Raw genomic sequence first — 16,175 nt, 5'->3', positions numbered from 1 at the left:
CCTCCATACTGAAAATATTAAGTATAGAGGAGTTTTGAAAAGGGATGGTGGGGAGTACAAAGGCAATCTCACCATTCCAACCAGCTCCTTAATTCTTTTCTATTTCTTCCTCTGTCTCCACTTCCCCTACCACACACTCTTAGAGGTCATAGGATCATAGATTGAGAGCTAGAAAGAACCTGAGAGGTCATCAAGTTCACATCTTCATGTAACAGATGAGGAAACTGAGACTCAGAAAGGTTAAGTGATTTGTTAGGGTCACATAGCAAGCTTATGTCTGAGGTGGGATTCAAACCCAGGTCTTCCTGATTCCAAATTCACTGCCCCACCTACTACACTACTCATTTCCACCTTGCCAAAAAAGAAGAGTAAAAACATGGGTTTGAGTCTTGAAGAAACAATGCAAGTGTCCACACCACCTTCCCCTACCCATAGGGAGGGCATACATTTTCCCTCATTTACCAGCTAGATTTTCAGCTTGTATTTACCTTGTCCACACTCTAATGGAGGTGTTAATGAGTATTGGCATGGCCAAAAGGCAGGCAGCAGGAGGGAAATGAGAAGATGAAAAGAACTTGGATAATCTACAAACCCTTGAATAATCAGCAGTGGACTATGTACTAATTTAGGGGTTAGTCAGTCAGCCAGCAATATAAGTGTGTGCATACATTGAGAGCCTGCTGGGTGCAGAGCACCTTCATAGCTGCATGGGAATGGGAATAACAAAGAAATAGAAGTCACAGTTCCTACCTTGGAGGAGCTTATAATCTTATGGGAGAAGTTAGATAAATACACATAGAAATGCTGTAAAGACATATTTTTAACAGCACACAAATGAGTGCAAATTAATACAATATAAATATCTGTTTAAAGGCAGAGGAAGTCAAATGTACTAGATTCAAAAGAGTTAATGAAGCTTCGGAAAATGCTTAGTTTATTTCTAGGTGGCACCTTATAGACTGAAAAAATTAGCTCACTGGTAAAAAAAAAATAATAATAATACTGTAGAAAAAAGAGACATGCTCATATGCTAGAATTTAAACCTCAAGGAGAAACAGGAAAAACACAAAAGCAGCCAGCATAAGATGATGGGAAATAAGTTCAGGGAATATATAGTGATAATACGGAGTGACGGTCTTTCAGCACCCAATAGTTCTGAGTGTTGGAGTTTCAAGAGGCTGACATTTGGGAATTTCTGTAAAAAGGGGGGAGGGGTACCAAAACTTCACAGTGAAACCCCAAGCTTCAGAAAATAGCCTTATTTAACACCAATCATTTTTTAAAGCAACTGCTTTAGGAAACATGCAGAGAGTCCTGTGACATATTTAACATCAGAAGCAGAGGTCAAAGAGACAGAAATATAAGCATGTGAGTAAATTGAAAGGTTTACCTTTTAGAGGAAATGTTTTGAGGCTGCCAATAAAGATTTCAAAGTTAGCAAGCAAAGGTAATTGCCAAGATAATTAAATCAGAAACATTTAATTATTAAAACTAATAGATGTTTACCTCCCAGCCAGAGGATCAAACCCAAAATAACGGTCCTTGCAATGGTCACACCTCTGTCCAATAATAGAAGCATCCTGGCAAATGCACTGACCAGTTAGGCTATTACAGACCTGATGAACTGCACCAGCTGTATGGCATGAGCATGGAAGGCAGCCAGTTTTATTGCCTGGAGAAACATAAAAACCTAGGAATAAAGAAATCAAACTATTATAAATTGTTTTCTTTTCTGTGCCACCACCCTCCCCTCCCCCCATTTTATTGGTCCAGAATTGTGATTTCATCACTGCAGGGATCTCCCAGTACGGAAACTCTCTCCACTGATGATGATTGGTAACTCATCTGCAACTTAGATCATAACACCACGAATTTCAAGCAATTTATAGTCTTAAAGAGAGTTGCCTTGGGCATTGAGAGATTAAGTGACTCGTCCATAGTCACATAGCTAATATTTGTGATGGCTGCTCCTTCTTAGAGGTCTTCAAGCATTAGCTAAGCTGGTTGGGTATATCATAGTGGGAATCAATCTTTCACAACTAGTTGGTTGCTAAAGTCCCTTTATGCTCTCAGATCCTGTGTCAAGGGAAGGACTTAAACAGGGGTTGTCCTGAATCCAAGGACTCAAAATATTCTGTTATGCTCTCTTTTTTTCCCCTTTAATAAAGAAATAACACCATCATGTAGTTCTGTCTCACATTATACTTGGATATAAAGCATGGCATATGTGTTCTTCAATCGCTGTATAAATTATCACATAAGGAAGACTTGAACCAACGACAGCTTGTGAACTGCATACAACTACAAGATATTTATAATGTCTGGAGCATCCTAAGTGGGGATCATGACCTCTGGAAGCCAGAAGGACAAACTAGATCACTCATACCTAGGATCTTGTTAGGCATTTAATACCATCATCAGAATTTCATATTTGTGGTTTGTTTGGGGACTTTGGATTTGTTTTTGCTGGCCATGAGATGGTGTGATCAAGTAACATAAAAATGGAAACCACTGTTCCTATAGGGACATAGAATAGCACAATGGAAAGAGTACTAGATGCTGAATTAAAAGCTGATTTCAAATTTTAGTTCTATGACTTACTAGCTATGTGACCTTAGTCAAATTACTTAACCTCTCTCTTTCTCAGTTTCCTCATCTGTAAAATGAGAGGGTTGGGCCAAATGATCTCTAAAGCCCTTTCCAATCCTCCTGGAAATTCTATGAACTTCACACTTACCCCTCAATTTCCTGAAAATCATGTGAAGAAGAGATAACAATTTTAACTTCCATCATTACACTGGTAATCAATACATATATACTAAGCACTAGCAAAATCCTATATATGAAGAGATTAAAAGATTTTAGGTTAACTATGGTCACTGTGCTCAAAAATCTTACATTTAAGTGGGGTGAAAGGACAAAAAAATACAAACATGGCATAAATATATAGTCAACTGTCAATTATTTGTGTAATGGGAAAGAGCAAAGAGTAATTGGAATTCACAGATAACCCTAAAACCTCATTTAAGCCCATAGTTGCAACCTTCTCCCACACCAACCATTTTGTCACAGCTGCTAACAATTAGCAAAATTGATTGGTCTGTATTTTCCATTCTCTCCTAACCCCTGTGTACTTTCTCTTGGAAATGTTAGCAAGCTTGAAAATGGAAAGTTGTGGTCAGTAAGAGGAAAGAGGTAAAGTCAAGGGTCTATCCCACTCATTTGGCACTAACTATAAACAGCCTTGTATTATAATATTTTTTTCATATGAATATGTTTTATATCCCTATTCAAATAGCAAGCTCTGAAAAAAATCATATCTTATGCTCCTTTTTAATTCCCATGCTATTAATGGGAATTAAAAAGGAGCAAAAGATATGATTTTTGCTATTAAAGGGAATAAGAGGGATGTAAGAATCCACCATTTCTTTGGCGTGAACTACTTGTAATTTGGAAACACCTTCCATTTGATGAAGATTGACAGTTAATTTGTAATCAATGGTCTTAGAGAGCTGTATGAGACAGAAAGAGATAAAAATATCTATCCATAGTTCCACAGTTAGCCTGTCTCAGAGGTATATGTCTGTTGTCTCCCCTTTTAGAATGTTAGCTCCTTGATGGTAAGGACTGTCTTCATTTGTAAAATGAGCTGCAGAAGGAAAATGGCACACCACTCTGGTTATTTTTGCCAAGAAAACCCCAAACAGGGTCACGAAGAGTCGGACATGACTGAAAAATGACCCAACACACCAACAAATAACCAAAGACTCCTTGCAGACACAAATTACTTAGAACACATTAGTTTTGCATTCAAATGTACAACTATTCATTTATAAAGATGACATTATTGAGTGAATGCCTTTTGTGCAAGATGACTGGCTTTGTTTAAGGATAGCAGTATAGTGATAAAATAGTGTTCTTTGTGTAAAGGGAATTAATCAAAAAACAAGCATTTATTAAGGACCTATTGTGTGCCAAGAAGTCCTCATTAGCAAGAGGGACTCACGGGCAACTGAAAGCAGCTGAGGGAAATATCATAACAGTGCTGACTGTGGCAACTACAAGTTTATGCCATATCATCTCATCTGGGTCTTCACTGAAGCAATACAATCCTTTTATGTGACCCTAATTGATTCATTGAAGCAGTTAGGTAGCTCAGTGGATAGAGCAATAAGCCTGGAGTCAGGAAGACCTGAGTTCAAATCTGGCCTCGCACATATTCTAATGGTATGACCCTAGACAAGTCACTTAACTTGTTTGCCTTAATCCACTACAAAAGGAAATCAAAAAACCACTCCAGTATCTTTGCCAAGAAAACCCCATGGACAGCATTGGCATGCTGCGGTACACAGGGTCACAAAGAGTTGGACATGACTGAACAATAACTGATTCACTATCCCACTAACTACAGCGGCTTTTCCAAATTTTTTTCATTCCTCCTTAAACCTTCCACAGCTCTGCCTCTTCCACCCTCTCAGCTGAGAGCTTTGCCATGTATTTAACTGAAAAATTTGAGGCCATTTTTACCTCTTCTCCCCTGTTTCTCATCTTTTACTACTTCAATGCTTTCTGCAACAAGGTCCTTCGTCCCCCTTGCTTCACATGAAGAGATGGCCCTTCTCCTTGCCAAGGCAAGCCACTCTATGTGCACAGGGGATCCCATTCCATTTTGCCTTCTCCAGCTGATTGCTCCCTCTATTATCCCTACCCTTATTAATCTTCAGTCATTCCCTGTCCACTACCTGCTTTCCTACTGTTTACATGTAACCTCATGTCTTCACCAGCCTCTAAAACCCCACATTTAATTTCTCACTGCCAGCTACCATCCTATATTTCTCCTTCCTTTTTTGGCTAAATTACTTAAGAAAGCTATGAACAATAGGTCCCCCACTTCATTTCTTCTTAATTCTTTTCAGTCTATCTTCTATTCTCATCCTCCAATGTAGACCACTCTCTCCAAAGTTACTCATGATCTCTTAATTGGCAAATCTAATGGCCTTTTCTCACTCCACATGTTTCTTGACCTCTCTTCAGCCTTTGACACTGTTGATCACTCTCTTCACTTTGTTAACACACTCACACAGCCTGTCTCTGTCTCTCTGTCCCTCTCTCTCTCTCTCTCTCTCTCTCTCTCAACACTGCTCAAATCCCCTAGACAGCTTAAACTTCCCTCTTCATAACTTGCCTACTACTATCAAGGATGCAACCATCCTTCCAGTTACCCAGGCTCAAAATCTAGGTGTCATCCTAGACTTCTCACTCTCACCTCACATATCTATCTAATCATTTGTCAAATTCTGTCATTTCTGCCTTCATAACACTCTCACATACAACCCCCTTCCTCCTCTGATAGTACCTACCTCCAATGTAGCATTCATCACTTCATGCCTGGACTATTTCATTAGTCTGCTGATTAGTCTTTTTTGCCCCAAATCTTACTCTCTACTCTATTCTCTACTCAGTTGTCAAACTGATCTGCCCAAAGTGCAGGTCTGGCCATACCAACCTCTACTATTCAATAAACTCCAGTGGCTTCCTTTTGCCTCCAGGATCACATGTAAAATTGTGTTTCGCTTTTAAATTCCTTTGCAATATGCCCCCTTCTGACCTTTCCAGTTTTCTTAAACCATACTCCCTTGTACATATCATACAATTCAGTTACACTGACTTCCTTGCTGTTCCTCACACACAATACTCTTATCTCCCAACTCACTGGCTATCCTGGAAGACTCTCCCTCCTCATCTTTGCCTCCAAGTTTCTTTGGTTTCCTTCAAGTTTCAGCTAAGGTACCACCTTCTTCAAAAAAAGCCTTCCCAAGTATTCTTTAATTTCAGTGCCTCTCCTCTGAAATTACTCCCAACTTATGCTGTACATCTTATTTGGACATAGTTGTTTACATATGGTTTCATCCATTACAACTGTGAGTTCCTTAAGAACAAGGACTTTTTTTCTTCTTTGTATCCCCAGCACTTAGCATAGTGACTGACATGAAGTCGGTGTTTAATAAGTGTTAATTGACCGATGGCGTGAGAGTTGCTCAAAGAATATAAATACAAAGAGTGAAATAGTCCTTGCCCTCAAGGAGCTTACAAATCTCCCTCTAGTTTAAAAAAAAAAAAAAAGACAAACCTTCCCTACATTCTACCATCCCCACAAGCATCTTATGTCTCTCTCTTTCAGCCAAATCTCTTGAAAAACTATATGTATTATGTGGCTGCGTTTAATCTCTCATGTTCTTCTATACCATCTGCATTTTGGCTTCCAATTTCATTATTCAACAGAACTGCTCTATTAAAAATAGATCTCAATTTAAAATTGAATGACTTTTCTATATCTTCCTCCTTCTTGACCTTCTATAGTATGACATTGTTGGCTGCCTCTTTCTGAATACTCTGAGTTTTCATGTCTTCATTCATGCCTCTTGCTTATCTGAGTCTCTTTGACTAGATCTCCAACCAAGCTATGCTCTCCAACTGTGTGGTATTCCCAAGATTCTCCCACTTGATGACTTCATTGGCTCTCAGCAGTTCAATTATTATCTCTATGCTAATCACTCCCAGATTTATCTATCCAGCCCTAATTTCTCCCCAAAGCTTTATACCTGTATCACCAAATGCCAATTGGACATTTCAAAGACATCTCATTCGAGCCCATCCTCTACTCAGTTGTCAAATTGATTTCTCCAAAGCACAGTTCTGATCACGTCACTCCATTATTCAATACACATCAGTGGCTCCCTATCACCTCCAGGATTAACTATAAAATTATCTGTGGTCATTGGTGTTCAAACCCTTTGATAATCCATTTTCTTCCTACTTTTCCAGGATTCTTACACCTTACTCCTCCTCTACCCTCAAATATGCTCTGGCATTCAATGTCACTGATGTCCTTGCTATTCCTCATATAAGACACTCCCATTTCCAAACTCCATACAGTTTTATTAGCTGTCTCTCATGCCTAGAATTCCCGTCCTTCTCATATCAAGCTCCTGGTTTCCCTGGCCTCCAAGTCTCAACTAAAACCTCACCTTCTACAAGAAGCCTTTCCCAATCCCCCTTCAATCTAATGCCTTTCCTCTGAGACTATTCTTGCCCAATTTTTCCTGTATATATTTTTTAAGTACATAGCTGTTAGCATGCTGTCTCTCCCATCAGATTTCGAGCTCCATGGGAGCAAGGACTATCTTTTGCCTGTCTTTGTATCCCCCACACTTAGCATAGTTACTGCCATGGAGTGGGCACCTAATAAATGCTCAATTAAATGACTGATTTTTCCCAAAATCCACCTCTCTTCAGAACTTTCCTGTTTCTGTTGACAATATCATCTTTCCAGCTTCCCAATGTTCAATGTCATGCTCAATTTCTCACTCTCTCCCATTCCTTATATCCAATCATTTGCCAAATCTTGTTATTTCTACCTCCATAACATCTCTTGTATATGTCTCCTCTCCATTCACAGAGCTACCAGCCTAATTTAGGTACTCAACACTACTTATTTGGATTGTTATTCTGTTATTCAGTTGTTTCAGTTATGTCTGACTTTTTATAAGCCCATCTGGAGTTTTCTTGGCAAGGATGCCATTTCCTTCTCCAGGTCATTTTACAGATGAGGAAACTGAGGCAAACAGGGTTAAGTGACTTGCCCTGGGTCACACAGCTAGTAAGCATCTGAGTTTGGATTTGAACCCAGGAAGATGAGCCTTCCTGACTCCAGGCCTGTCACTCTATCCACTGGGCCACCTAGCAGCCCTGGATTATTATAATGGCCTAATTAGTCTCCCTGCCTCAAGTCTCTCCCTACTCCAATCTATCCACTATACAGCCTTCAAAGTGATTTTTCTAAAGCACAAGTTACTCCAATATTATTGCCCTACTTGATAAATTTCAGTAGCTCTCCCTTATTTCTAGGTGCAAATACTAATATCTTTAGTGTTTAAAGCCTTTCTCACCCCTATCCCATCCCACTTTTCTAGCCGCATTATACATTATTCTTTTACACATACACTACAGGTCAGCCACACTGTCCTTATTATTGTTCTACATACAAAAATACTCTATTTCCTATCTCCAGGCCTTTGCACTGGATGTCTCCATGTATACAATGCACTACCTGCTTACCTCTGCCTCTTTTAAACTCTAGTTTCCTTCAAGACCCAGTTCAAGTACTATCTACTACATGAAGCCTTTCCTGGTCCTCCTCCCCTATCCAGATACTAGTGTTCCCTCTATAGATTACGTTCTCTCTGCTTTCTATTCATTTTATATATACCTATGAAACAGGTTCAAAGTTAGGTGGGCTTTAATAGATTACTTTACCAGTTAACAAGAATACTCAAACCCTTACCCTTTCTAACTGCTATTGATTCATTTCCTGAACAACTCTCATCTTGGGTTCTAAAGCAATCAAGGGGTAAATTTTAATACTTCATAAATGAATAGAAATTCACAATCTCGCCTTCATTAACCAATTAACTCTGGATACCAACACAGTTTATAAATAAACTAAAGAAACGGTTTTTTTCTGGAAGCTTTTACTTCTTTTTTAATATGAAACCCCAGTCTCAAAGACTTCAAGAAATATCAATATTACTAACTATATAGTTTATTAATAATAGATACTGCATGGGCAGCTAGGTGGCGTAGTGAATAGAACTCTGGCCTTGGAGTCAGGAGGACCTGAGTTCAAATCCAGACTCAGACACAAAACATTCACTAACTGTGTGACTCTAGGCAAGTTACTTAACCCCAATTGTCTCACCAAAATAAAAATAAATTAAAAAATAGATAATGCAAAGACATTTTAACATCTTACTAACTGTAGTAAAAGTCATAATCAACATCACCTCTATCTCTATAACCAACCTAACCATAGTCAACTGATGTCTCCTCTCCACAGATGTTGAAATCATAGTTCAGTTCTCTCAAGATGGCAGCTTAAGCTGCTTCTCAAGATATCTTCTCCACAATAAGAGTTAAACTCGGTTCTCTCAAAATAGCTTTCTACTTAGTAATTTCTCAGAAAATGTTTCTTGGTCCTTTCTCTTTGTGCTTCATATAATCTTTCCTTAGCCATAACAGTTAACTTTCTCCAGAATAAGTTAAACTGCAACTCCTTAATATTCAGTTCCTCCCTCTCCAAATGTTTGGAGAGTTTTACTGTATCATCTGAGTACAATAAAACTATCCAGGTCTCTGTGAGAGAAGCTCTCAAAACTAGGGTTGCACTGATATGCATGTGTATGTTGTCTGCCTCACTGGAATGTATGATTCTTGAAGGCAGGAATTGTTGATTTTTCTCTTTGTATCACCAGCACAGAGCCTGGCACGTAATGGTTGCTTAATACATGATGGTTAGTTGATTGGATGTTTCTAATGGATGCAAGTCAACAGATTCATAGAGGTAGTGAGCCCATAACTTTGGTATCATCAGCATGTCCTAAGGTAAGATAATGAATTCAAAAAATTTATAGCACAGACATGCAGAAGAAATGTTAAATTCAAAAAATTTATAGCACAGATACACAGAAGAAATGTTAAGTGAAAGGTATTGTGGTAGTATGGGATATTAAGAAAGCTGGGTCAACCATAGAAGCATTGGAGAATTAGTGAATTCTTTGTTAATTTTGGAAAGCATGGGGGAAAGATGGTTTGGCCAAGAAGAATAGGTAGGCTCTTTCCATGTAAGAAATAAAGGTTTTCTGAGAGAAAAGAATGCAAGGAGTGGCATAGTAGAGGATGAAAGCTTTCAAGGAATCTGAGACCAGGTGGGTGAGCTCCTTAGAACCCACAGAAGGGACTACATAGGAATTTGCCAAAGAGTTAATTCACCCTTCCCCTCTCAAGAGCATGGTTATTAAGGTTAATCCCACCAGTATTTTAGTTGCCCTATTTTTAAACAGTTCTAATTAGGGTGAGTCAGTTACCTTACTGCTCAACTATTACTTCTTACTTTTACCTGAGTGAACCTAATTCTAGACCATTACCTCTCCTTTTATGACTTCTAACTATAGAAAACAACCTTTTCCCTTGCTTCCTGTTAAAACTTTAAATCTTTTGTGCAGTTTAATGATAGCTGACCTTAATTTTTGTCCTTTATCCCAATCCTTTACCAAGCCCATGTCATCAGCTCCATTTCTCATGCCCCTCACCTTTGTCCCTGTATCATTTTAACTGACCTTTTCAAAGCTACATTTTGTGACCAATTCTGGACTACATTCTTAAGTGTGGTCATTACAACGTTATTAGCCTGGCACCATGTTACATTGTGAGCCTACACCCACCTACAAAGAGAGATCAAAGCATTATGCTTATTGTTCCCCCAGGTTTGGTTCAAGCTCAGCCCTAGTCCTTTGAGAGGCAAAACTCAAATGGACAACCAAGCATTAGTCACCTAAAGTCAGCAGTCACCCATATCATAAAAAGGTGGTGTTTTTATCAGGAGGAAGCCCCAGATTCAGTTATTGCAGAAGCCATATAGCTCAAAGTTATTAGTGAGGCAGCTGGTATTCTCTCTTACAGTAGCTATTTGCACAGCATAGTACCTGTCCTGTGCATAAAATGAAGAGTCCATTCCCCAGCAATGTCCCTCTAGAGGACTATGAATGACTCAGCTGTGCCAAGGTCTTACATGGGAGATGGGAAACAAGCTTAACCTCTAGGCCTTTTATGGAAAAGGAGGCCAGACCTGAGGCTAAGTACTAATTATAAGCCATTTAGAAGAAATGACTCCCAAATCAGACTTGAGAATGGACATCAGTTTAGAAGTGAAAAGACTAGGTATGTATGTGGACTTTACTTCTACTACCTTGCTAAAGACATGATTGGTTCCAGTTTGCAAACTAGCTTTGTACATGATATTCATGTTCAGAATTTTAAACAAGGACTATTCTCCTTAGGGCTTATGCCAGCTAGTTGCCATGTACAAAGTTGCGTAAAGAATTATAATTGACACAGTCAGTCAAGAATTAGTGTTATCAATATTATGAAACTTCTAACCAGACCACTTGTCTGATCCTCTTAACTTCCCCATATTTTTCACCCATACAGAGAATATTTTCTAAAATTTTTTTTAAATATTTATGGTCAATTTTTAAAAAATCTCTTACTTCTTAATTACAAATTTATTTTAAATTAAATATTGCCTTCTTGTAACCACTTTCCTGCCATGATTTCTATCAAGAAAAGAGGCTTACCTAGACTTCTACATGAAGGGAAAGGGATATATGTATCTATATCTATATAGATACATATATAGATATATATGTGTATATATATACACACACATATATGTATATATGTGTATATATATAAAATATACATACATATACACACATATATATTATACACACATCATATATATACACATACATACACATATGCACACATCATATATACATACATATACACATACATTACACACGTTACATATATACTTATATACACACATATATATTACACATCATATATATATATATTACATTTACTTATGGGGAAGGATACTCAGATGGGTGGGAGATGCAAAGAGTAAGAAGAAGGAGGGCACAAAATAGAGTTTAAATACAGAATACTATTTCTATACCCTTGTCTTTCTAAATCATATCAATGGTTTATTTCTATTTTTAAAATATGCTTAGTCAACAGGTCACTATAAATGTAAAACTATGTTACACCAGCTTCAATTTAGCTACAAAAACAAAATAAGTGCAAATCTAAATTATTCTATCCCGAATCTGCAGGGTGTAATAATGAACCCTCCAAAGCTACCTAGGAGAGAAAATATTCCATTAGACTCTCCAGTTGCATTGGGAGCCAAATTTTATCACCTATTTCTAAAACCCACATAGGGCTCCCTTATGCCAGTTTATAACACTCCAGGCTCTAATTCACTGGTCAGAGAATCAGGCTCAGCTACAATGATAAAAATATAACAACAATAACCAAAAAAAAAAATCTGACAATTTCTGACTAGACTTTTAGGTCATCATTCTGAGAGCCAAGAATTAACATAATGTTCAAAACTCTGCATGATTATCAATACTGTGAGCAAGTTGAAAGTGAGAAAGGAAAGCAAAATCCCTTTTAGGAATTATAAACTTTAATCTGCTTACTGGGTTTTTAGGAAGCTTCATTACGACACGGCAGAGATTTGAATTTACTCTATAAAAGGACTGTGCTTGTCTTCAGTCCAGTAGCAACGTTTTCCCACCAACCTGAGAACTTTTCAAGGATTATAAAACTCACAGATATGTCTAAGAGCTCTCTCCTGTATTTCTATGCCCACTTTCCTACCTAGTAGCTTTGGTGTGACTCTTACCCTGAAAGCTGGTTCCCAACACGGGCAACTTACTTGCTTAGAAAGTTATCTCACACAACGTGTGATCAGTATAGATTTCTACTTTGATTCACTGTTACTTGATGAGAAACTAGTGACCAAATCTTAATTCTCTTAACAATGCCTTGGATATAGCCTTGATTTATGAGCTCAATGCTAAACACATATGATTTTTGTTCTTGGTGAAATGAGATACTTTGTTTAAAAAAGAGAGAGAGAAAATAAAAGATGGCATCATTTGCAAAATGAAACACAAAAGAAATGCAAACATGAGGAAATGTTTTAGTAGGAAAGAGATTTTGTGGGATATTCTATGTGTTATCAATTAGCCTTTCTTTATTCCAAAACCTTCAGTCCTCAATAAACTCTCTTTGATTTCAGTTTTCAAGGACAAGGGTGGGTCACTGGCTCAGGATGCCTTGACATCATTCCTCTGCCTCTTCCAGCCTGGCCTCTGATTAAGTGCCTGCTGCAGAAAGTCACTAGGTCATACAGCCCTGGGAAAGAGAACCAAGAGGGAAAAAAAAAGACCAGAGCACTATATTTATTAGCACATGTGCATGTATACATTCATATATGTACACACACCCCAAATAATTTTAAATTAAAGCATTTTAAAAATACTTAATGGAGGTTAAGCTGCATTTTTAACCTCTGTTCAAGTTATTGAATGGCATATTAAAACCAATGTGGCTCTAATGTACCTTCTAATGTGCGCTGCTGCTTTAACAAATTGCCTATAAATTTTAGTTGAACCAAGACTATTCCTTGTGCAGTTGTAGTAAGGTTAGGTTAATAATACATGAGGTTTCATTATATGCACCTTCTTCCTTAATAATTTTTTTAAAGAAACTGGAGTGTAATCTAGGTATAGTGGGCTAATATGGTCAAACAATTCTTAAAATCACAGAGGAAAAAGGGGAAAGGACTCCATAGGTCTTCCAGTCAATTCCGATAGCCAAAACAGGGTTTTCCCAGTAATAATTGATCTGTTTATTCAGGATATGTTTAGCAAAGTAGAATGAAAGTCCCAGACTGTGGCAATGCATTTGAATGTGGCAGCTACAGGTCCAGCCACTGTGAAATAGCTGTTTATAGGGAAGGCACTTCAGGATAAGAGGGTTCTTCAATCTAAGTTTCATTGGGAAGAAACACTTTTTTTTAAAAATAAAGAAAAAAAAACAGCAGCAGTATCTATGGTAGAGCAATGCAAAAGTAACTATTATACATACACACATATATGAAAAGATGTACATGGACCACTAGATTATATTTTTTGTAAAAGAAAAAATGTATTAGCTATTCAGCTCAATTTGCCCCTTCCCCGCTCTTCAGGATGCAATAACACCTTCCAGAACTCTGTCCCTTTCACTGTAACCCACACTGGGATGAAGACAAATCCACACAGTGTTCATTCCCTAAGTGATCCTGGGAAATTATATATCATTGTTTTACTCTCATCTCACTCTCCAAGACCATCTCCTTTGAGAAGTGAGTCAAGAAAGGTCCACTAATAATCACAATAAACGAAATCACAGATCTTAGAGCTACGAAGGAATCCAGAGGTAACTGATCATCTAGTACAATCCTTCAACTGAAACATGAGACCCTCCTATAACATCTTTGCAATGTTGGAAAACTCAACATCTCCCCAGGAAAGCCCAATGCTAGATAAAAGACACTGTGGGCTTCTTTCAGAGTGTCTCAGAGAGACACCAATGGTATCCTATCATAGGTTTATGATCCTCAATTCTACTCCTTAAAGAGGAAGAGAATTGCCATTAATATGATTTAAAAAAAAAAACTTTGGAAGTTAAAAACAGAAGAGACTCAAAATTAAGGAGAATGAAAGAACTAAAATGACACAACTATCACTGCTTTTCAAAGAAAGACAAAAACCATAGAAGTCATGTGATCAAGGCAATATTTTCAACCTTGACCTTTGAGACTGAAGACAGATCTGCAGTGTGAGGAAATGAATTTCTACTTCAATTCTAAAACCCTTAAAGGTATAAGGCATCTTTGTTCTCGTTCTCTGTCTCTCTCTCTCTCTCTCCCCCCATGTCTGTGTGTCTGTCTGTTTCTCTGTGTGTGTGTCTCTCCCTCCCTCTTCATGTGTGTGTGTGGGTACATGTATGAATATGTTGGGAGAGATGCAGGCAAATCAAAGACTATTGATGAGAATAATAAAAGGTATGTATTTTGTGTGGAAGAAAAACACTCAGAAAAGAAGATTCAGCTTTTGGTTTATAAATAAATATTTCAGGAGGGTAAGAATGTTATTCCAACTAGGAAACCATTAAGCTAGGCTCCACTCCTGTGAAAAAGAGGCAAATTCCCCCAAATTAAACTGATATCCACAATTTTTTGAAGAAAGTTCTAAGACTACTGCTTGATTCCATAAACAGTTAGTCCTCTATTCAACATCACCCACAACTATAGCCTCATCTTGTGCCTTGTTAAAAGGTATCCTCAGATACTCCTATTCTTGGTGATGAGGTAGGCATGATGATTTGCATTTTCCACCCATGGGAGGAAAGAGGAATAGGTGTCTATTGCAGAATAGCTGAAGCTTCCTGCTTTCCTTTGTAATTTCATAAATAATAATTATTATCTTATGATATGTTCCTGGTTCCACTATTACTCACAATGTCTTAGTTAATATCTGATACTTTTTAACATCTTGAATTGGGATGAAGGTAGTAAAATAGCCTACTCCTGCCCCTCCAAGTTTTAGCCAATAAGTATTCCCAAGGGGATCCCAAACGGTATTGAAGGAATTGCTTTCTAATGAATATTGAAGGCAGTGGCGCCATGGATAGAGTGCCAGGCCTAAAGTCAGGAAGACTCATCTTCCTGTTGTGACCCTGGGTAAATCATGTAACCCTGCTTGCCTCAGTTTCCTCTTCTATAAAATGAACTGGAGAAGGAAATGACAAAATGCTCTAGTATTTTTGACAAAAAAAAAATGGGGTCACAAAGAGTTGGATACAACTGAAACAACTGAACAACACCAAGCTCTTCACTCAATACTACAGTCCTTGAGAAGAATGTATTTCTATTCATCTTTGTGGGTCAGACTCTTCTTCCAAAATGACTTCTTCCTTGCAGAGAACTCAATGTTGATGGGCATTGCCTCATCTCTAAGGAGGTGAAGCTAAGAAGACAATATGACTAAGCATGTGACCTGGTCAGCAGGATGTCTGCAGTTCTAGTTTTGTATACCACGTCCTATATTCTACTCTCTTCCCCCACCCCCAGCTCCTTTTTCTTTCTCCTCTTTTACTCCTCTCATACACATTTAAAAGCCCAAGAGTACTCATACCCAGGCAGATATAACCAGGCTTAGGAGAGATTGTGCTCCCTTGAAATCTTCTTTATAAGAATGATTGTTTTCAATGTATTTTCTAGAATTATTATCATTCTATTTTTATTATATGAAAGTCATCAGGAAGGAAGAAAATAAGCATTTATTAAGTATCTACTATGTACCAGGTACTATGCTAAGTACTTTACAAAAATTATCTTATTTGATCCTCACAACAACCCAGGAAGATAGATGCTCTTATGGTTACTATTTTACAGTTGAGGAAACTGAGGCAGACAGAGGTTAAATGACTTGTACAAAGGTTAGACAGCTAGTAAGTATCTGTGCCCTAATTTGAACTCAGGTCTTCCTGAGACTCCAGGCCCAGAGCTCTATCCACTGTGCCACTTAGATGACTCAGACAGTTCTTAATAGATTTATATGTTGCTGAGCTAATGACTTAGCCATAGGTCTTAGCTAACTGGACCTGCTTTCAGCAAAGGCAACAGACAGAAGGCTATCAGAGGAGCATTCTGG

General features: G+C 38.0%; 1 protein-coding gene across 1 annotated transcript in view; it reads right to left on the bottom strand.

Annotated features, from left to right (window-relative positions):
* The window catches only part of USH2A (usherin), a 944,914-nt gene that overhangs the window by 764,397 nt on the left and 164,342 nt on the right, over positions 1–16,175 (bottom strand). The window contains exon 13 of the mRNA XM_027871555.1: positions 1,507–1,690. Coding sequence (XP_027727356.1) covers positions 1,507–1,690 — 184 coding nt within the window. The remainder of the gene's footprint in view (positions 1–1,506; positions 1,691–16,175) is intronic.

Source organism: Vombatus ursinus, unplaced genomic scaffold (assembly GCF_900497805.2).
Source record: "Vombatus ursinus unplaced genomic scaffold, bare-nosed wombat genome assembly UNPS02014798.1, whole genome shotgun sequence".
NCBI classification, from domain to species: Eukaryota; Metazoa; Chordata; class Mammalia; order Diprotodontia; family Vombatidae; genus Vombatus; species Vombatus ursinus.
The sequence above is the reverse complement of the archived record's forward strand: the minus strand, read 5'-3'. Positions and strand labels throughout refer to the sequence as shown.